Source organism: Equus asinus, chromosome 4, assembly GCF_041296235.1.
Source record: "Equus asinus isolate D_3611 breed Donkey chromosome 4, EquAss-T2T_v2, whole genome shotgun sequence".
Classification (NCBI taxonomy): Eukaryota; Metazoa; Chordata; class Mammalia; order Perissodactyla; family Equidae; genus Equus; species Equus asinus.
The window spans coordinates 135,375,490-135,398,160 of NC_091793.1; the positions used below are offsets into that span (position 1 = coordinate 135,375,490).

The following is a 22,671-nucleotide window of genomic DNA, read 5'->3' on the forward strand; positions in this document are numbered from 1 at the left end:
CATAGACCCAGGTCAGGGACAAGAAGGCTCGGTGCCCCGTTAAATAACTTGCTGCCCTTGCCTACCAGAGAATCAGTCTTGAATTACCTCAAGCCTCTACCTATCCCAGTGTATGGGAATGAACTGTTTGCTTGGCTGTCTTCTCCCTCAAGGAAAGAGGATTTGCCTCCTCCATCTTTACCACTGGACCCTTTTGGGAAGGGACTCCCAAAAAACGTAAATTGAAGAAAAGGAAGAGACTGTTAGGCAGGCAATTCACATGATAGATGCCATGCCTTGAAACTGAAGTGACACGTGACAAACCACTTCTTCCACTGTCTCAAAGAGGCCCCAGCCAGACCATCTGGGTTCAAATCCCAGCTGTACCACTCACAAAACTTTGCAGAAGTTACTTAAATTTTCTGTGCCTCAGTTTGCTCAACTATAAAAAGGAAATAACAGTATCTACCACATAGGATCATTAAAAGGCACATAAAGCGCTCGACACAGTGCCTAGGACGTGGAAAGCACTGGATAAATGTTGTCTGCTGCTGTTATAATTATTACCTGTCCCTCACTAGGCACGGCAAGAAGTCTTCTCATTAAAGAAAATAGAAATAGTGATTGTAGCAAAGAAGCCTAAAATACTGAAACAAACTTTTGTGATTCTTTTGTCTGCCTAGCTCAAAATGCCCTTCCTGGGCCTAGGTGGGAGGTAGAGATGGCCTCTCACTAACAAGCTAAAAAAACCAGACACAGGCTGAATGTTCAGGACTCCCTTGCAGCCAGAGTTTGTAGCTATGATCCAGGCTTGACCAACCAGACACACCCAACCCAGGCCTAGCAACAGGAGCTAGTGAGGCCACGCAGCAGGGATGGGGGCACTGCGGCACAGTCATGCTCACTTTTTCCAGAGGCAAGCCGCAGTGGCAGTCCCAGCAGTAGTATTGATGTGGGTTCGGTGAGCCAAGGAGTCGAAAGAAAGATTTGTTGGACTGTCAAGTTCTGGTAGTCCTGCTCTTTTATTCCGAGAATAGCATGGGAACAGGACCCATGGGTGGTGAAGAGCTGCAATGGGTTGAGGGTAAAGCTAAATTTACAAGGTATAGGTATGTGAGCAATTTCTTTACTAGATACAGGAAAGATCATGTAAAAAAGTCGTTAAAATGGTATCAGTGCTGGTGGGGTCTGGTTGTTGAGTGGTCGTATAACTTTGGATATGAATAGGTTAAATCAGGTCAGGATGTCCTATGCTTCCCAGAGGATGATATAGATCGGTATGTAGGCCAGGACGCCTTGGGCTTCTTTCATTCCCTGGGGCAGCCTTGATACACATTAGTATGAAGGGCCACTGCTGGGTGTGCAAGATCAGTGGCATCCTCATGGGCTGTGCTGGTAGCATGAGGGTGGCTGAGTCCTTGTCTGCTATGAAGGCCCCCTTGTTCCTGCCTGTTCTCCAAGCCCGTACCTCTATCCTCTCCAGAAATGCTTTAAATCACCCAAGGTCCTTTTCTGCTTCTATCAGCCTGGGTTAGTTTTTCTTGGCACTTTTCAACCTGTCAGACTGATACAGATTATCAGATCAGAAGGATTAATAAAATGTAAGTAGACTACTTCTACTTTGTTTTATTGGTCTGTTGATTTGCAGTATGTCTTCTACTCGGCTCCTGTCCAGAGATTGTTTTTCTTGGATGATTTTTGTTTTAGCAATGCTGAGATGTTAAAGAGGATTTTTGTTGTTATTGTTGTTTGGAAATCAGACTTCCTCTTCTCCTTCTCTCTTCTTCCCCTTTTTTTGGTGTGGGTACTGTGGGTCAGAACAATCAAATGTTAATTGACTGGAATCTGCCCATAGGTAAAGAAAATCGGGCAACCAATTGAGTGTAAGAGTAAAGGAAAATGGAGGGAGAGGAGCAAAATCAGCGCCATGTGCAGGAGAGAATCACAATAGAACCATGAGCTCATTTAATTTAACTGGTTTATTTTATAGATAAGGAGCTTGTAACAAAGAACACACAGCTAACGTGTGCTCAAGACACAACTAACTGTATCTTCACACTCCTCGTTCAAGGTTCCTGCCTCTATGCATTATACCAAGAGGCAAATGATCAGAAAGCAAGCTAAGATTAGGTTAAATTCAGCTTAATTAATTATACATTTTAGGTTTATGGTCATGTATGTTGAGAACTTACATTGTCAAAAACATTTTACAATTCACAAAACACTTGGTTCTTTAAATACTCTGAGATAAGATAATCAGCACTTTTTAAAAAGAGGTGTTGGTATTCATGTCTTGATAAATTTTTTTGACATCTCTCCTACCTCTGAATTCTGTTTCCCTTTTCTATTTGTTTTAGTTTTGAAATTGTAGCTACAAAATGAATCAGGAAGAAAGTAATATTAATGTACTTGAATAAAAGGGTCTGTTTATGGAAACCATCATAAAAATATTTTGGATGCTGTTATTAACATCCATTTTACAAATGAGGAAACAGAAGCTAAGAGAGATTGAGCAACTTGGTCAAGATTAAATAACCACTAAATGGCAGAGTCACGGCATGGTTCATTTGAAAAAACATATATATTGAGCATTTAATGTGTCAGGCTGGGTAAACAATACATGGTGCTAGTTAACCTCTAGATAACCAGAAATTTCTATAACCAGTATATTACATTCTAAACCAGTATCACTGAAGTTTTTACTGTACCATGCACTGTAATTTTAGCAGCTGGCTAATCAGTAAATAGTTTTCTACATACACAAGATTCACATAGCCAGATCTCTTTGGAGACCGATCTTGAAATATATTAGACTAAAAGGTTTAACTCAAAATCATGTTTTGCATCATTTGTCTAGATTCTCTAAAGTAAAATGGAAAGTTGTGATTCTCGAATGTCCCCAAATGAACAAAACATCGACAAGAATATGAAGTTGACTGTATCACTGTATAATCAACTATTAAAACCTAAATGTAACGAGCTATTTTCATTTTCAGTCTAATGGCATACAAAGGAAATTTTACTCTCTGTATTGTTTCTCCAAATTCTTTGTATAGATTATGAAAGTCATTTGTGAAAGGAAACTCAGATAACTGACTTGGAACATAAAGTGAATGATATATATATACGTTTATATATATATATATTTTTATGTAGTTGTGTATAACGGAAAATGTCATACTTCTATATAAAGCTAAAACAGACCATTAGTACAGACCTAAACATTGATGAGATAGAATTTTCAATCAAATTTCATTCCTGCTTTTCCCTCAGAAAGTTAAAAGCGGGGAGAGCTTTTAAGTGAAAACTATATAATGGTGCCAGCATCATAATGCAAAGATGCAAAGAATGCAAAGATGCAGAAGAAATGATAAGATGTGGGCGGGCCCTCTCACAGTAACGTCATAAACAACAAAAACTTTCCAACAGACTTCAGGTGGCTGTCAAGGTTTTTAGACCTCTGACTGATAAAGGCAGTTTCGTCAAAGGAGAGTTTCCTTTTTCACCTAAGCATCAGGAGACAGCACCACGGCGCCCGCTCGGAGCCACAACTGGCCCGTTTCACCCAGCGGACGGCGCCCCGGCTCTCCTGGCCACGCCCGCTCCTGTCGCTCGCGGCGAGGTCCCGCCCCTTCCGCTCCCACTTCCTCTACCTGCGCGCCTTTGCGCCGCCTTCTCAGGACCTGATTGGCTGAGGCGGCAACCGCTAACGGCTGAGGAGTTTAAACCCAAGCCTGGGCCGCGGGCGCCGAGCTCCGGGAGCAGGTGCTGGTCCCCGCCACGCTGAAAAAGCAGTAAGTCGGTGACCTGTCACGTTGGGCGTGGCCGCCCTCTGTCTGGCGGGATGCGGGCCTCTCCCGGGCCGAACCTCCGGGCGCTGCCGCCCCAGGTCTCCGGTCCGCCGAGCCCCGCCGGCCCGCGGCCCAGCCCACTCTCCGCCTGCGGTGTTCCGGTCCGTGGCCGAGGGCTCGCCGGGGGAGTCCCTGGTTCGGGTCTAAGTCGCTGCTTTTTGTTGCTGAGATTTGAGCGCCCAGCTGGGGACTGGGGGAGGGAGCGAGCCGCCAGATAGAAGGTCAGCTCCTTGAAGGAAGGGAGCTCTGTCTTGTGACTGATCTGCTTCATGCTTTTACCGCGATATCTAGCTCCTTGTGAGCGCTCAGTAAGTACCTGCGGAATGAACCTTAGAGACTGCCTTCCCACGTTCTTGAGGGAGCCCTCGCCTTTGGAGCGCTCATCCAGAAGGGAGGCTGGCTGAAGGCGAAGGGGTGATGGAAGCCTGGGAAGAACTTAGAACTTGAACTGGGTCTTGATGTACAAGTAGGGTTTCGTTAGGGAATAGGGACGATGCTTTTTCTAGATGAGGGATGCAATTCGGGAGAGTTGGATGTGGAACTATTTCTGATTTAGAGATAGCCGAGATGCTGGCCGGACAAGAGCTACGGAATACCAATAAATAGGCCTTATTAGTGTTGACTATGTGCCAGGGCCTGTACCAGGCACTATACATACATTGGCTCATTTAGTCCCTGCTACGCGATGCCCTTATTTTCTATCATTTTTTAAGTCTGGAAATTGAGACTTAGAGATGTTACGATCACATAGCTTTGAAATGTTGGAACTGGGACTCCTATACTGTCCCAACCACTGTTTATAATACCTCAATCTCTATATGGCAAGTCACACTGGAATGGTACTCCAAGGGCCTGGCTTTGGCTCATAAAGCCTTACTTGGTGAGGTTGTTAATGTGCAGGGTAACCGGGCAGTGTTAAGGAAGACTTTCTGACTTCTAACTTGAAGATTTGGGGGGTGATTGTTGGTGTCATTTATTAAGTAAGGGAACTAAGAACCAACATATTGGGGAGGGCAGTTCAGCTGGGATTTCCTAATTAGTGAAATGAGATTTGATCTTCCTGACAAGATTTTTTGGGAAATGGACTAGATTTCTATGGATCTTTTTCAGGTGTGTGAGATGCAACAGGTTGCATGGAGTTTCTGTGTGTGCCTGTGTTCTGTTATCTATAGAATAGATGGAGATCAAAGTTTCTTTTTGGCAAAGCTTTTAGAAGAAGCATTGAACCTTAATCCTGGAAGGTTCCTAGTTTAACTTCTTCCCCATTGCAGAAATTTCTTCTAAAACCATCCTTCTGTTATTTGCTTGACATCTCACAACATCTGTTCAACACTTGAAAAGGAGGTTCATTCCAGTATTGGGCAGTTTTTACTACTTGAAATTTCTTTCATTTATCCTTAGGCATTTCTTCAACACATGTTTATTCAGTAGCTGCTATGTGCCAGGCACTCTTCTGGGCACTGAGGGTACAGCTGGAAACAAACTTGACAAAAATCCGTGCCCTCACGGAACTTAAATTTTAGTAGGAGAAGAAAGACAATAAATTAAATAAGGAAATTATGCAATTTTATGTTAGACATTGATAAGTCAATGTCAAAAAATAAAATAGCAAGTGAAATGATGTCAGGTGTGCAATTTTAAATAGTTTGGTCTGGGAAGGCCCACTAGGAAAGTGGCATTTGAGCAAAGACTTAAAGGCAGTGAGCAAAGCCAGTGGTTATTTGAAGGAAGAGTTGGTACAAAAGAAAAAAAGGAATACAGAGGTTCTGCAGTGGGAGCATCCCGAGGTGGAAAGGGTGGCTGGAGCTTAGTGAGGAGAAGGAAGAGTAGTGAAGAGGTCAGAGAGGTACTGATAAGAACTGGGGAAGGAGAGAGTGTCAAATTGTGTAGTACCTTCTAGGCCGTTGTAAGGATTATGACTCTACTCTTGAGTGAGCTGGAAAACCACTGGAGGGTTTTTAACAGAGGAGTGACATGAATTTACTTAAGTTTTAAAAGGATCATTTTGGTTATTGGGTTGAGAATAGATACTAGGGGAGAAGATGGGAGCAGGGACACCATTTAGGTTGCTGTAGCAAATGACATACATGAGAGAGAATGGCACCTGGATCAGAGTGGTAGTGGTATAAATAGTGGTAAGTGATCCATATGGCTGTGTGGTGAAAGCTGGGCCAGCATGACTGATGGTAGAGTGGATATGGGATGTGAGAGAAAGAGGCTTCTAACCTAAGCACTTGGAAGGATAGAGTTGCCATTAAGTGAGCTAAAGGGAGAATGTTTGGGTCGGGGGAGTTTAGAACCTGCTAAAATTGAGATGCATCTTAGAGGTCCAAGTTGGAGATGAGGAGTAGGCAATTGGATGAGTAAGTCTGGGGTTGATGGGGAGTATAAATTTACAAGTCATCAGCATTTAGGTTTAAAAGCCAGGACACTGGATGATAGCCCCCAAGGGAGTATATGTAGATAGAAAAGAGATGAGGCTAAAGGTCTGAGAACTGGGGCACTCTAATGTAAGAGGTTAGAGAGCTGAAGAATAACCAACAAAAGAGATTTCGAAGAAATGGTCAATGAGGCAGGACAGTAGGGTGTTTTGGGAGCCAACTGAAGATAGTATTTCAGAGAGAGAATGATCTGATATTAAATACTACTCAGAGATGAAATAAAACGAGAACTGGGCCTCGACTGCTGTATTTGATTTAGCAACATGGCAATTTGGTGACCTTAATGGTCAATTTCCATACAGTAGTGGTAAGAGCAAAAACTTGGTTGACTTTGCAAATGCTTGTGTACAGACAAAATATATTATTTAAGTCATGATTGTTACTTTGTAGAATATATTTATCAGTTCTTTTTTCTTTTATTAATCAATACTATGGTTTCTTTCTTTCTTTTTTTTTTCCCACTTCAGTGATGGAGTACCCAGTGTTGGAAACTGGCTCACTTTTTACCTCAGGAGTCAAGAGACATGTGAAAGAAAAAAGAATTTCAAAGCCTGCTAAGTTGAATGTTTCTCTTGCTTCCAAAATCAAAACAAAAATAATAAGTAAGTGCTGTCAATTTTAAAGTATACTCACATTTTTAATTTCCCCTGGAGAATTAATATAGTATTTGGTACTTTATCAAGTATAGAATATGACTAAAATGACTGTTTTGTTAAATGAGGCATTTTTTCCCCATTCAATCCTTCATATCCACTTCAACTCCTATCAATTGGGTGGTTATGATGATTTACTATCAGTCGTGACAGCTGAATTTTTTTTTTATTGAGTTCATAATAGTTAACATCAATGTGAGATTTCAGTTGCACATTATTTCTTGACTGTCACCACATAAGTGCTCCCCTTCACCCGCTGTGGCCCCCTGACCTCCTGTGCCCCCCCACCCCCTTCCCCTGGTGACAGCTGAATTTTCAGGAGTGAGGCTGGGGCCGCCTCCTCCTACACTGCAAAGAAAACACCAATGTGACATTTCTGGAGAAAGAGCTCAAAGAAGTGACAGGTTGTTCTTCTGGCATGCTGTAGCAATTGGATGATGGGTAAGAGAGGTGGTTGGCTCAGATAGGGTGCTGTAGTGGGTGATTTTATATGGCCAAAGCTCATCATGAGGGCACTGAGCACTTTGGAGATAGGATTTCATGGATTCTGGAACGAGGATGTCAGAAGGGCAAAAAAACGAGGTGGGAAAAACTCCCCAAGATAAATTTTCATTGCTTCTAAAAATTATCTCAAAGGTCCATCTCTACCTTAGCAGGAGCCAGAGAAGTTTCCTGCTGATAGAGCACCTGTGAAGGGTAATTGTGTGTGCCTTGTGACATAGCCGAGCCTCCTGAGTATCTTTAAATCATAATGTTGCTCCTACCCGGGCCTCAAGGGCCGTACTAGGCCACCTCCTGTAGCAGCTGCTATTTCCTGTTCTCTTTGGCAGGACAACTGCACCCCCACTGTTATGAAGGAATATAGTGAGTTTGAGGAATGCAACAGGTAGTCCTAAACTGGTTCAAGTCTTTCCATTTCCCGTGTCACAGGTGGCTATCTGAAACTACTTTCTCTGTGCCAAAGATAAAGTGGTTTTTTTGGACCCTGTTTTTTAGATACCCAAACTTTCCATGAGTATTTAAAAAATATTATTACTTTTATAAACATATTTTACATACACTATACTTTTTTTCAGTGGAATATGGATTGAATAGTGGCATGTAAATCAAAATTAAGGAAATATAATTACACTAAGTGTACTGAGGGAACACACTATATTTAAGGTGAGTTTCACCAAGGAATTCACAATAAAATTTCTTTGCTAACAACAGAAAAGCATTTCTGATTGAAATTATCTTTACATAGTGCTTGTGAGGAGAAGAGGTCAAATTTAGATTGCAGTAGATGCCTAAAAGTAAAAGGTAGGGTATTTGGAGTGAAGGTTGAAGATCCTGCAGGATTTAGCTGAGCTGTCCAATATCGTAGTAAGTATGCTCCCTTTCACTCAAGGTTTTGAAAAATGGACTTTGGGAGCATTAACTAATTTGTTCAATCCTGGAGCCACAGAAACTGGTTTTAAAATTTCTACAGATTGGCTGCCCTAATTCCTATGGGAGGTCTCAGTTAGAGCTGCAGGATCCGCTTCTCCATTCTACCTCCTGGTCAAAGGTGCGGAGGAAGGTAGGGCAACGTATCAAGATTTAGTCTTTGTGACTGATCTAATTACCCAGAATACCATGTCTCTGCTGGAGTCCTCTTATTCCCAGCTCTGTAGTCACAGACATTCTGCGTTCCTCACAACTCTTGTTTTTAATCTTCTATCTAGCTTTTATTTCTTCAGCTCCAAACTCTGGGTACATTTTTTTCAAAACTACATCTATATTGTCATTCTCTTCTTTTCCAACCTTTAGTTAAAAATTGTAAAGGGAAATACATTTTGCCTAAAATAATTTTATTAAGGAATCTGAAATTTTATTAAGGTGTAAGTTCAATATTAACTCTCTTAAAATCTTTTTACAGACAATTCTTCTATTTTCAAAATTTCTTTAAAGCACAACAACAGGGCGTTAGCTCAGGCTCTTAGTAGAGAGAAAGAGAATTCTCGAAGAATTACAACTGAAAAGATGCTATTGCAAAAAGAAGTGGAGAAACTGAATTTTGAGAACACATTCCTTCGCCTAAAGCTAAATAATTTGGTATGGAAACTGTATTGTGTTTGAATTCTGAATTATAACTAAAATCTTAACTATATTATTATAGAAGCTCTAAAAATGTATTTAAAATCTCTCATTGTTGTAAAAAATTGTTGGAAGAGTGTGCCGTGTTAATGGACAGACTGTTACTGGGTAATAAAATTGGTGTCTTAAGTCTGCATTCTAGATATGTACTTGTGGCTCCACAAACCAGCACAATACCTTGATCAACATTTGATTGCTTATCATAAGCAAAGCTTGGTGCATTAGTACATTTTAAGGAGATGGGCATAGTTCTTCCAGTAGGTTGAAAGGAGGGAGTTCCTAGAGTGTATTCTCCTTTATCCCAGCATTTCACTGGCTATAGCCAAATAGAATGAAGATTGTAGTCATTCCTTTTCCTTCCACCTTTCAACTCTCTCCACAGACAGGGCAGTAACAGCCAATGATTGGCTAGTCTGCAACTATAGATCTAATTCTCAAATGAGTGAAAATGAATTTAAAATGGAAAAATGATCTACTAGAGGGTTTAAATTCGTGGAGCTGACAAACTGTGTTCACTTGCTGTATGATGTGTTATTATGAGAAGATAGAAAAATGCTTGTAGGAAAATTTATGATTGATCGTTCAGAAGCATTCAAAATGTGTGTGTGTGTATATGTACGTGTCTGTGTGGCTGTTTGGACTGTACAGTGTAGTACCTTCTTAGCTCAATGTGGTCTTAATTTTTAGTTCAATGTGATCTCGATTATTTTCTAAGTCTTCTCAGCTGATGATATTCATAAAGATATGGTATAATAAACTCCATATCTTAATTGATTAAAAGGAATCTTTCTGTATTTTATATATGCAGAATAAGAAGCTTATAGAAATAGAAGCACTCATGAACAATAACTTGATAACCGCAATTGAAATGAGCACGCTTTCTGAGGTAAGTAAAATTTGTGTGTAAGTGGTATAGTTTTTTAACATTAGTGAGGATATTTGAGATTAAATAGCATCAAAGTTAGAGATTCATATCTTATACTTTGTGCAAAGGAAAGACAATAATATCAGTTTTAACTGGCGAACAGCACATTATCATTTAGTATAGTCCATTATTGAAATTATTATATAAAAATTAGATTTTGATTAAAAGTAACATTTGCTCAGTGGAATGTAATAACCCCTAGACAGACTAGAAAACATAAAAGATATTAGTAGAAAGGTAATATTTCAAATTAGGAAAGAATTTGCTTTATTAAAAAAAGATAGACACAGAAAACTATTTGGAGAAAAACAGAGTCAGAGCCTACTTTATACCACTCTCTAAAATAAATGTAAAAAGGGAAATCGTATAAAATGAGGAGAAAATGTAAATGAAAAGGTAGGAGAGGCCTTTCTATACCTGGAAACAAAGATAGAAACCATAAAGGAAGGTCTTGGTGGATTTTCTCAGAAAAAAATTTTTTAGAAGGCTAAAAATCATAAAAATAAAAGGTAAAGGACAGACTAGGAAAATTAAACATATGAGCAGAAAGAAAGAAGGACTAAGTGTTAATGAATTTAACTCAAGCATCTAAAGAGGAAAATTAATTGTTGTGAAGGAATGGCTAATGAGAAGGCAAAATATACATAATAGATAAACTGAAGAAAGTTAGTGAAGTCGCAGTTTTACATCCATTTCTTGATAGATTCTGGAGACAGTTAGTGCTCCAGAGGGTGGCTTTGGAATGGGATTGCCTGTGTTTAGATCCCAGCTCTGCTACTTCCTGCTTCTATGACTTTGGCCTTGAACTCTGAACCTTAGTGTCCTTCTCTGCGTGGTGTGGATAATGGTAGCCTATCTACAAAGAGTTATTGTAAGAGTTAAATGTGGCTAGCGTGTGTCCTGAAAGTAGGAAGAGTGTGATAAATGCTAGCTAGCATAGCTTTTATTGTATGTGTATTTTCCTGTGTTTTCTAAATTCTCTGCAAACCTCTGCTTTTAAAAACTTTTTAAGGTCATTTATAAGGCTCTTAAGTGCAGTCTTTGTGGTAAGAAGATATGAACTCTTTCAACCTATGTGGTCAGTGTTTAGCTCTTTTGTCATAATTTTTATAAAAGCTAGCCAAAGAAGAGGTACTTTATGGTCTAACTTAATTGACATTTGGATGAAGAGAGGATTTGTGTAAATGTCCCTGTGGAATAGTGTTCAGGGGGTGTAGCTACTAGCATTATAATGTGAGACCTGGGATAACCGGTGAGCAGAGGTGTGCCTTGTGCCTTTGGCACCCTCTAAGGAGAAGAGACGCTTTTCACTGGAGGGGTGGGTGGGGGGAGTCGGGGAGGGCCTCTGTTTTGCCGATCATCTCACAGGGCAGAATTGAATTGCCCTGAGTAAATTAGTAAGACCAGAATCAGATACAGCATTGGGGAATGTAGAGTCCGTATAGGAATTGACTTGGAGAGTAAGAGGGAAAAGCTCATTGGCAAGATGTGGGAGGAGGGTCAGATCACTGATAGCTCGAGGAACTTTGGAGAACAGCTAGCCCTAAAAACTTGCTCAACGGTCTGTTGTGAGTTAGGTGATGTGAAGTTCCTTCCCTCTGTTGGTTCTTTAAAAAAATCTTTAGTAAAGTCAACATTGTTCCCAGATGTATTTTGTGTGGCTCTCTTTGGAGAACTCAAAGAGAGCTGAGATCAGCATCTGGATTTAAGAAAAGTGAAAAACAGCGGATGCAGAAGCTGGAGGATGAAGGCACATCATACAACTTTGGTGTCCACTTTCTTGGACTTATTATTTAACAGACTAACTTTTGCATATCAAGTTTCACAATTGCTTCTCTTTTTACTTGAGCGGGGAGGGTGGTGGATAATATGGACATGTAGTTCTAATACCAAAACAGTATAAAGACGTGTAGAATGACGTCTCACATAATTCTGTTCTGCCTCCAGCTACTTTCTTCTCTATTCTCCTCTCTTCTCCCCACGCCTCATGCAGGTTACTACTTTTGTTTGTTTCTTTATATAAAAACAAACAAACATGTAAATATTTTCTTAATTTTCTTTGTTACACGAAAGATAACATACTATACCAACTGCTCTATGGCTTGCTTTTTTTATGTGACATATCTTGAAGGAAGAGCTCTCCATAGGATTACAGGGAATGCTTCCTCCTTCTTTCTTAGTGCTGCTGAGGATGGATCTAGAGTGGACTTCTAGCTCATTTAACTAGGCTCCTGTTGTTGGACACTTGGGTTGTCTTTTGCTGTTGGCTTGATGTTGGTGTAGATTGCCTTTTCCTCTTGTGTTATTAATTTTTTTCCTCCCTTCTGGATTATTCCCATCAGGATGCAAAAATGTTATCTCCCATCTTGAAAGAAAGAAAGAAAGAGAACAAAACTAAAACCTCTTACTCCACTTACACCCCTTGCCCCCAGCTATACTATCTCATTTTTCGTCTTAGCTTTACAGCGCAATTCTTTTTTTTTTTTAAGATTTTTTATTTTTTCCTTTTTCTCCCCAAACCCCCCCAAGTACACAGTTGTATATTCTTCGTTGTGGGTCTTTCTAGTTGTGGCATGTGGGACGCTGCCTCAGCGTGGTTCGATAAGCAGTAGCCATGTCCACGCCCAGGATTTGAAACAACGAAACACGGGGCCACCTGCAGCGGAGCGTGTGAACTTAACCACTTGGCCACGGGGCCAGCCCCTAAAGCGCAATTCTTTGAGAGAACTGTTCAGTGTCTGCAGTTTCTCTTGAAATTGCACCAATTGGGTTTTTACCACCACTCTGTTAAAACCACTTTTCTGAAAATTGATCTCCACTGTTACCAGAACCTCTGGATATTTCTTGGTCCTTATGTTATCGCCACATGACTTTTAGGGTACTACACTCTCCTGAGTTTCTTCGTACCTTTCTGACTGTTCTTTTTTTGGTCTGTTTGCTGGTTCCTCTTTATTTTCCTGACTGCTAAATTTTGGGTACCCCAGGACTCAGTTCTTGGACCTCTCTCTTCTATCTACCCTAGTTCCCTAAATGATTTCATCCAGTCTTCTGGTTTTAATTGCTATTAAATACTGATGACTCCCCAGTTTGCATCTCCAGCCTGGCCATCTCTGAACTCCAGACAGTACATATCCAGCTACCTACTTGGCATTGCTATTTGGATGTCTAAGTGGCATCTTAAATTTCACATTTGCCACCAAACCAATTCCTTTTGGGGTCTTCACCTCAGGTAATTACACTTCTATTTTGCTATCTTTTCCTCACACCCCATATCTGATCCTTTAGCAGATTCTTTTAGTGCTGCCTTAAAAATCAGTCTGGAATTCTATCACTTCTCACAGCCCTCGCTTTCACCACTCATCTGAGTCACCGTGATCTCTTCCCTGAATTATCGTAGTAGCATGCCAGCTGGGGCTGCTTGCTTCTGCCCTTGCCCCTCTCTGTTCTCTTCTCAGCATAGCAGCCAGAGTGATCCTGTTAAAATGTAGTTTCTGCTTAAAGCCCTCCAGTGGCTTCCCATCTCGTCCACTGCCCAGTATTGTCTGAAAACCGAAACTCTTGTTCTTTCTCTCCCCTCATCTACTACTCGCCTTCCTGCTCTTTAACATCTTCTGTACGCAGGCTTCCCCCTGCTCCCTCTAACACAGGCAAGCTGCCCTCCCAGGGCCTTGGACTTGTTCTTCCTTCACATGGCCAGTTCCCTGGCTTGCTTCAGAGCATCATTCAGAAGTCACTTTGGTGAAGCCTTCCCTGGCAACCTTGCATGAATCTGAATCCTTCCCCACTCCTGTCCCAGTGTTTCATGTTCTGCTTCCCTGCTTTAATTTTTCTCCTTAGCACTTAACACTATATAACATATAATTTTACTTGTTATGTGTTTGTCCCCCCAGAATATAAGCTTCTTGAGTACAGGATTTTTGTCTGTACCACAACAATGTCTAGAACATGGTAGAATGCAATAAATACTCTTAAAATGTTGTATAGTGTTTCCCCATTAAGAACGATGCTTGTGTGTATGTGCTTTTTTAAGGATGAGGTCCATGTTTATCCTGTAATACTTGTGTTATTGAGCTTTTAAAATAAAAAATAGTGATAAATAATGTAAAAATACCTTTTTAGCACTTACGGTGATGATCATGTGGTCTCTCTTTTTAGGAGTATTAATATGACTTATTTTAGTAGCTTTGCTAATTTTGCATTTCTAAAATAAATGTCAGAAATGACCTATTATTCTTTTGATGTGCTACTGAATTCTTTTGGCTAGTATTTCGTTCGGGAATTTTTTACTGTTATTCATAAGTGAGGTTTCTTTGAGGTTTTCTTTTTGTATAGTCTTTAGGCATTGATAAAAATGTTGTATATATATTAAACTCATAAAAAGAATTTGGGTGTTTTCCTTTTCCTGTGCTCTGGAAAAATGATATAGTGTTAGAATTATTTTTTCTTTAAAGGTTTGGTAGAATTCTCTTGTGAAACCATCTGGATCTGGGTCTTTCTTGGTGGGAATGGTAGCTCTTTGTTAACTTTATTTCTTCTAGGTATGTTGTTTTGCTTAGGAAAATTTCTTTCTATCGTTTGTGGTCAGTTTTATTGAACTATATTTCCTTAGAAAATTATCCATCTTATCTGTGTTTTCAAACTGATTTGCATCGAGTTGGCCCAAGTAGTTTGTTATTTTTTTAATTTTGTCTGTGTTGTATATTCCTTCAGTTGACTAATTTTGTGTATTTGGGCTTTTCTCTATTTTTTTTTTTTCCCCACTAGGTGGTTGTGGTTTTTCTATTTTTATTCTTTTAAAAGAATCATCTTTTGTATTTAATTTTGAGTTCTACTATTTTGGTGTTTCAAACTTATTAGTTTTTGCTTTTTTCTTTAGTGAGAAGTCCTTTCTTCTGCTTTTCTGTGCTTTATTTTATTGTTACTTTTCTAACTTTGAGTCAGATGCTTATTTATTTTTTATTTCTTTACTCTGTAGGTAAGGTGTCATTTCTCTCTTAGTGCTCTCAAGATTTTTGTCTTTGTCTTTAGTTTTGAGAAGTTTGGTTAGGATGTGTCTTGGCATAATTTCTTTGGGTTTATCCTTTTTGAAGTTCACTCAGCTTGAATATGCAGGTTGATTTCTTTTGCCAAGTTTGGAACATTCTCAGCCATTATTTCCCCACAACTTTTTTGGCCCCACCCCCCTTCTTGCCTTCTGGGACTCGGGTGACGTGAATGTTGTATCTTTTATCATAGTTCCACAAATCTCTGGCACTCTGTTTTTTCAGTCTCTTCTTTCTTGCTTAGGTGGGTACTTTATTGCTCTATCTTCAAGTTCACAGATTTTTTTTCCCTTTGTCCTCTCCATTTTGCTGTTGAGTTCAATGAGTTTTTAATTGATTTTGGTTATTGTATTTTTCAGTTCTAAGTTTCCATTTGGTTCTTCTTTACATCTTCTGTTTCTTTTCTGAGACTTTCTTTTTTTTCATGTGTTTTAAGCCTGTTAGTAATTGCTTTTTGAAGCATTTTTATGATAGTTGCTTTAAAATCCTTGTTAGATAATTCCAACATCTGTGTCATCTTGGTGTTGGTGGTCGTTGATTGTCTTTTCAAGTTGAAATTTAGGTTTTCCTAATTCTTGGTGTGATGAGTTACTTTTGATTAAATCTTAGACATTTTAGGTATTATATTATGAGACTCTGGATCTTATTTAAACCTTCTCTTTTAGCAGGCTTCCTATGACACCACGTGGTGATAAAGGGAAGTGCCACCTACTGCCAAGTGAAGGGTCAAAGTTTAAGTTCCCCACCCAGCCTCTGTTGACACCCTGGACACAGGGATGTCTCCTAACTGATGGGTGGGTTGGGAGTTCAGGCTGACACCACCGTGGCTGGGACAGCGAGTGACGCCTTGTTACTTTTATGGCTTCCAGGGACACCAGGGTGAAGGGGATAATGAAGGGGGAGGTTGTTACCATTGAAGAGTGGTGAAAATCCTGGCTCTCTACTAGACCTCTTCTCTCACCACCTTGGTGGAGAAGGAGAGGGGCTCCTTGTTGTTAGTGAGTGAGAATGGAGTCCAGAGTCTCCCTGTGCTCTCCCTGACATTGCTGGGTCAGTGCAGAGCTGCCCCAACTCTCCCTTTGGCCTTCGCTCACAGTGTCCCTGGTTTGGAAGAGAATTGCCTTATTATAGCTTGGTGAGTGTGGAAGTTCAGGCTCTCTGTTTGGCTTTGCACCTTTGTCAAAAATTAGTTGACCAAATGTGTGTGGGTCTATATCTGGACTCTCTTCTATTTTATCAATCTATTTGTCTGTCTTTCTGCTACTACTGTACTATTTCAATTACCATAGCCCTCCAACTTTGTTCTTCCTTTTCAAAGTTGTTTTAGTTATTCTAGGTCCTTTGCATTTCCCTATGAATTTTGAAATCAGCCTGTCAATTTGGCCATACCCCTGTTTCTGTTACAGGTTAACACTGTAGTAGGAAAACATGGTTGCACGTTGCCCAGTTTTATGGTATTTATTTTCAAAGAGTGTCAGGTAATTTACAAAATATAGATAAGCAAAAATTTAAAAGATATATGAAAATCACCCAGACTTTGACTTTTAAAAGGTCATTTAAAAATAAGTGTTATGAAGTCCAATAATGTATTATATAATACGTATGTAGACATGAGTGTATTGCACATATATGTAGAGATACTGTATATGTGCGGGTATGCACGTGTGTATTCATTCCTATTAGTAGTGATTATTAGAAGTGGTATAATTAGTAGTAATTATCTTTAGATGGCATGATTAACGATGAACTGTGTTTAACCTTATCATCACATTATTCTCATTCAACTATAGAAGGCTAATGAAAGAATTGTTCTGTTACTATTGGTATCCTTGGTACTTTAATAACAAACATGATATAAGGAGATGAGAATTTTGTTCCTTTTCATCTTCTTTGTTCTTTTCAAAAATAGTTCCATCAGAGTTCCTTTCTGCTGCCAGCTAGCAAGAAGAAACGGGTTAGTAAACAGTGCAAGTTGATGCATCTTCCATTTGCAAGGTAATTGCTTCAAAACTCAGTTAAATACTGACTTGCACACTTCTGCCTGAACTAGACTTTAAATGGTTTTTTTCAGTCTGCTTCCTTTAAACATAGAAAAACATTTACAAATAAATAATGAAATAAATTGTTAATATTGTACCGGTAAAAGAAATTGAACACATCCTCTAATAGAATTCAGTTTTATACTTTGAAATATTCTTCTGCTTTCCCATACACTCTAGAGAAGAAGGAGGCTCAGGTGGACCTTTAGCAACACGAGTTGGAATCACACTGCTTCAGAGCACTTAGATTTTTGTATAACACAATCAGTGTTTTTGTGTGTGATGCAATATTTGGGTTTCATCAGCCTGTAGTTCCCTACTGAGGAGGAATGAGATGGTCTGTGGTATTTGCCACAGCTCGTACCTCCAGGGCTCCAAGGACACTTCCCATCAATTCAACAGTCAAGTTCATCTGTAGGAGATGTAGTAGAACTCTTCAGTTCTTTTTTTCCTTTCTCCCGGGTCACATTGTTTTCTACTAGCCTCATTGTTTTCTACTAGGTAATTTTCCTTTCTTGTAATATGTTTTATCAAGTTTTGGTATTTGCATTATACTGGTCACAGCAGATGAATTGGTAAGTGCAGTTCTTTTTCCATTTTTTGGAAGTGTTTGTGTAAAATTGTTTTTTTCTTTAAATGCTTGGGAGAAGTTTATCTGGGCCTGTGGTTTTCTTGTGGAAATGTTTTTGATAACATCCCATGTTAATGGATGTAAAAGTATTCAGATTTTCTATTTCTTCTTGTGTCTAGTTTGTTGACTTTTGAAAAGAATTTGTGCATTTCATCTATAGTACCAAATTATTAGCTATAGTTGTTCATAGTATCTCTAATTATGTGTTTAATGTCTGCAGGATATATAATGATGTTCTCCTTTTCTTCCTCACTATTTCTCAATATTCTTTCTCAATATTCTTTCTATTTCTTTCTCAATACTTCTTGATTAATTTTGCTCTAAAAGTTTATCAGTTTTGTTCATCTTTGCAAAGATAGTCCTCTTTAGGGCTATGTTGATCTTTCTTTTTAGTATTTTTGTTTTCTATTACATTTATTCTTGTTATTTCTTTTCTTCCTGTTTTGCTTTTCCTTTTCAATTTAAAATTTTTTATTATTATTACCATTATTTGCTTCTTCAGATTGTGTAGATTACTGAGTTTCAGTCTTTCTTTTAAAAAATACAACTATTTTCCTGTAAGTACTGCTTCAGCTTCCTCTCACAATTTTTGATAGTCTGTTCTGATATATTTTTTGGCCTATAGATCATTTACAAGTATATTATTAAATTTCCAAACAGCTGGTTATTTTTTTCTAGTTACTTTTTGTTGTTGGTTTCTAGCTTAAGTCCATTGTAGTTACAGAACATTGTTAAAATGATTTTAGGTTTTTGAAATTTATTGAGACCTACTTGGTCTCATCTTGGTCTAATTTGGTAAGTATTTCGGGTTCACATGAAAAGAAAGTGTACTTTGTGGTTGTTGGATGCAGTATTCTATATGTGTCAGTTGTGTCAAGTTTGTTGATTGTATTGTTCAGATCTTCCGTAGCCTTACTGGTTCTCTTGTCTGTTTATTCTATCAGCTATTGAGAGAAGTGCCTTAGTGTACCACTGTGATTATGGATTCATCTGGTTCTCCTTTTAGTTCTGTCAATTTTTGCTTTATATATTTTAAAGTTATTATTAGATGCATATAAATTTAAGATTGATTTCCTGATGAATTGATTATTTTATCAATGTGAAATATTTCTAAAAATGATTCCTACTTTAAAGTCTACTTATCTGATATACCATTTCTATGGTATGTCTTTTTCTATAACTTTGCTTTCAAACTGTTATATTTGAAATGCATATAGATTCATCTTTTTTAAAAAAATAAGTTCAGTGTAACATCATAGAATATTTAGTATGTTTATGTTTAATCTAGTTCCTGATATAGTTGGATTTATATCTGCCATCTGGTTATTTTCTATTTGAGCTACCTGTTTTATGTTCTTTTTTCTCTCCTTACTTGATTTCTTTCGAAATCAAATGTTTTTCGTTACAGTAGTCTCCCCCCTTATCTGCAGGGGATCCATTCCAAGACCCCCACTGGATGCCTGAAACTACGGATAGTACCAAACCCTTTTATACTGTATTTTTGGTATATGTACATACCTATGATAAAGTTTAGTTTATAGTTTAGGCACAATAAGAGATTAACAGCAATAACTAATAATAAAATAGAACAAGTATAACAATATACTGTGATAAAAGTTATGTGAATGTGGTGTCTTTCTCTCTCAAAATATCTTATTGTACTGTACTCATCCTTCTTGTGATGACATGAGATGATCTAATGCCTGCGTGATGAAACGAAGTGAGGCAAATGACGTAGGTGTTGTGACATAGCGTTATTTTTGGACCTTGGTTGACTGCCGGTAACTGAAACTGTGGAAAGCGAAACTGAGGATAAGAGGAGACTACTGTATTTAATTTTTCTTAGCTATTAACTTATCTTCTATTCCTTTATGATTGCCCTAGTGTAGCAATATTCATCCTTGATTTATTACACTATTATACAAAATATTACTTTACCACTTCTTCAGTAATGCTAGCACCTTGGCATAGTTCAATTCTGCATTCCTGTGTTCTGCCTTTCTATTATTATGTATTTTCATTCAGCATATGTTTTAGTCCCACAAACTCCTACTTTCATTGTTTTGTGTAGTAGTCAGTTTTCATTTATAATTACCTACATATATAACTTTTCTATTTTTTCATATTACTTCCTTCAATTTTTATTTTATGCTTGTTCATAATCTTATTTTTATTATTTCAGCTTTATTAAGGTAAAACTGACAAATAAGCTTCCTGCATTTTGATATTTCCTTCTGAGATAATTTTCTTTCTGCCTGAAGAAATTCTTTATTATTTCTTTTAGTGCAAGTACTGGCAATGCATTCACTCAGTTTTTGTTTTTCTGGAAACATATTTATTTCACCTTCATTTTTGAAGAGTATGTTTATAAAATTGAGGGTTTGGAATTATCTTTGAGTAATTTAAAAGGGTCATTTCATTGTCTTCTAGCTTCTATCTTTTCTTTTGAAAAGTTAGCACCATTTTTGCAAGTTGAAGTTCCTTTTTATTCTGCTTTGCTGAGAGTTTTTCTAATGAATTTGTATTTAATTTTGTGAAATGTTTTTTCCTGTATCTGTGGAGAAAATCATGTCTTTTCTCCTTTGTTCTTTTAATATGATGACTTCACTTGATTTTCTCATGTTAAACCAACTTTGCATTCCCAGAATAAATTCCACTCAGTCATGGTGTATTATTCTGTTTACATATTGATAGATTTGATTTGCTAATATTTTCTTAAAGATTTTTATTCCTGTGTTCATAAGAGATTGATTTATAATTTTATTATTATTTCTTTGATAGGTTTTGATAAAGGTTATGCTGGCTTTGTAAAATGAGATGAAAAGCATTCCCTCTTCCTCCATTTTCTGAAAGAGTTTATAGAGTTGGTATTTCTTCTTTAAATGTGTGGGAGAATTCACAAGAGAAGTAATTTGGGCCTGGAGTTTTTAATTATTAATTTGATTTCTTAAATAGACATCGGGCTTTTCAGATTTTCTGTTTCTTTTCAAGTCAATTTAGAAACTATTTGTCTTTCTGGAAAACCATTCATTTCATCTTGGCAGTCAAGTATATTGGTATAAAGTTGTTTATAACGTGCCCTTATTCTTTTAATGCCTGTGACATCTCTAGTGTGGTCCTTTCTTTCATTCCTGATATTAGTAATTTGTGTTTTCCATCTTTTTGCTCAAACTAGCTAGAGTTTCGTCAGTTTTATTGATCTCTTAAAAAACTCAGCTTTTGGTTTCATTGATTTTTGTTATCAATTTTTCTTCCATTTCATATGTCATTAGTGTTTGCTCCTCACTATTTCCTTTCTTCTACTTACTTTTTAAAAAATTAAGATATAAGTCACAGATAAAATTTCTCATAACATGAAATTCGCCCTTTTAAAGTATACAATGCAGTGGTTTTAGTATGTTCACAAAGTTGTGCAACCTTTACCACTATCAAATTCCACTAGAATATTGCCATCACTCCAAAAAGAAAGCCCGTATCCATTAGCAGTCACTTCCCAGTCTCCTCTTCCCTAGCCCCTGGCAACCACTAATCTACTTTCTGTCTCTATGGAATTGCCTATTTTGGACATTTTATATGAGTGGAATCACACAATATGTGACCTTTTGTGTCTAGCTTCTTTGACTTAGCGTAACATTTTCAAGGTTCATTCATGTTAGCATCTATGGTACTTCATTCCTTTTTATGACTGAATAGTATTCTATTGTACAGATATACTACATTTTGTTTATCCATCATCAGTTAATGAACATTTGTGCTATTTCCACTTTTTGGCTTTTATGAGTCGTGGTGCTACTTACATTCGTGTAAGAGTTTTTGTATGGACATAGTTTTCAGTTCTTTTGGGTATGTACCTACAAGTAGAATTGCCGGGTCACGTGAAAACTCTACATTTAACTTTTGGAGGAACTGCCAAACTGTTTTCCAAAGCTGCTGCACTGTGTTACATTCCCACCAGCAAAATGTAGGGTTCTAGTTTCTCCATATCCTCACCAACACTTATTATCTGTCCTTCTGATTCTAGCCATCCTAGTGGGTATGAAGTTGTGTCTCATGGTTTTGATTTGGATTTCCCTTTAACTAATGATATTAAGCATATTTTTATGTGCTTATTGGCCTTTTATATATATCAGGATCATTCTCTGTTGATTTTTTTCTCTCGAGTTTGAGTTGTTGTCTTATGGTTTCATATGTTGGATAATATTGGACTATATCCTGGACATTGTGAATCCTACATTGTAGAAAATCTGGATTCAAGTATGTTCTTTCAACAAATTTGATTATTTTATTTTAGTAGGTGGTTACCTTGTCTGAACTTAAACTTATTGCTTCTCTGTTGTGAGCAACATATGGAATCTCGTTTCAGTTCTTTTGTCCTTAGCCAGGCTGCATGGAATCTTCTTCACATATATATGATTCGGGAGTCAGCCAGAGATTTGGGAAGAGTTTATACACAAAATTTGGGGCTCCCTGCTCTACTTCTCATTTATTTTCCCCGTCACACACAGTTTACAGCTGTTGTAGTTGTCCTGAATTCTGTGGTTGAACTAGACTGTGGGTTTCTAAGTTTTTAAAAATGTGGCAGTGACTGAGGTTGTAAACAGTGGCAACTCACCCTTTTTCTAAGTGTCAAACTCCCTTCAGTTTCTACTTGTTTTTTGTTCACTTTTTTTAGTGACTTCAGGTAATTGTTTTTTTATATTTTGTCCAGAATTTGTAGACATTATGTTTGATAGGGTTGGATTCAGTAGTAGCTGTTCGACTGTAACCCAGAATCAGAACCTCTGTCCTATTTTTGTTAACTTGTTTCTTCAGGTGGCATAGAAATTTCCTCTGAATGGCTATTCTAGTAATACTTGCCTTTAAATTTTTAACAAATAGTTTGCAAGATTTATTTTGATCATCATCAATAATTTTTAAATATCTATGATTCATTTGGCATACAAGGCAAAATCTTTAGCGTTGGGGGATTTTACTCTTCATTGTTTGAATTCA

General features: G+C 37.9%; 1 protein-coding gene across 8 annotated transcripts in view; it reads left to right on the top strand.

Annotated features, from left to right (window-relative positions):
• Positions 1-3,406: 3,406 nt before the first annotated feature.
• Positions 3,407-22,671, top strand: part of SGO2 (shugoshin 2) — a 28,821-nt gene continuing 9,556 nt past the window's right edge. The window contains exons 1-6 of one of the 8 annotated variants that reach the window (XM_070508333.1): positions 3,637-3,773; positions 6,739-6,873; positions 8,396-8,485; positions 8,825-9,000; positions 9,851-9,928; positions 16,919-17,004. In XM_070508333.1, the coding sequence (XP_070364434.1) occupies positions 8,929-9,000; positions 9,851-9,928; positions 16,919-17,004 (236 nt within the window). In that variant the 5' untranslated portion in view covers positions 3,637-3,773; positions 6,739-6,873; positions 8,396-8,485; positions 8,825-8,928. Of the gene's footprint in view, positions 4,139-6,738; positions 6,874-8,395; positions 8,486-8,824; positions 9,001-9,850; positions 9,929-16,918; positions 17,005-17,371; positions 17,624-22,671 lie in introns of those variants that run through there. The other 7 variants (XM_014832470.3, XM_070508334.1, XM_014832468.3 and 4 more) reach the window with 7 other exon arrangements.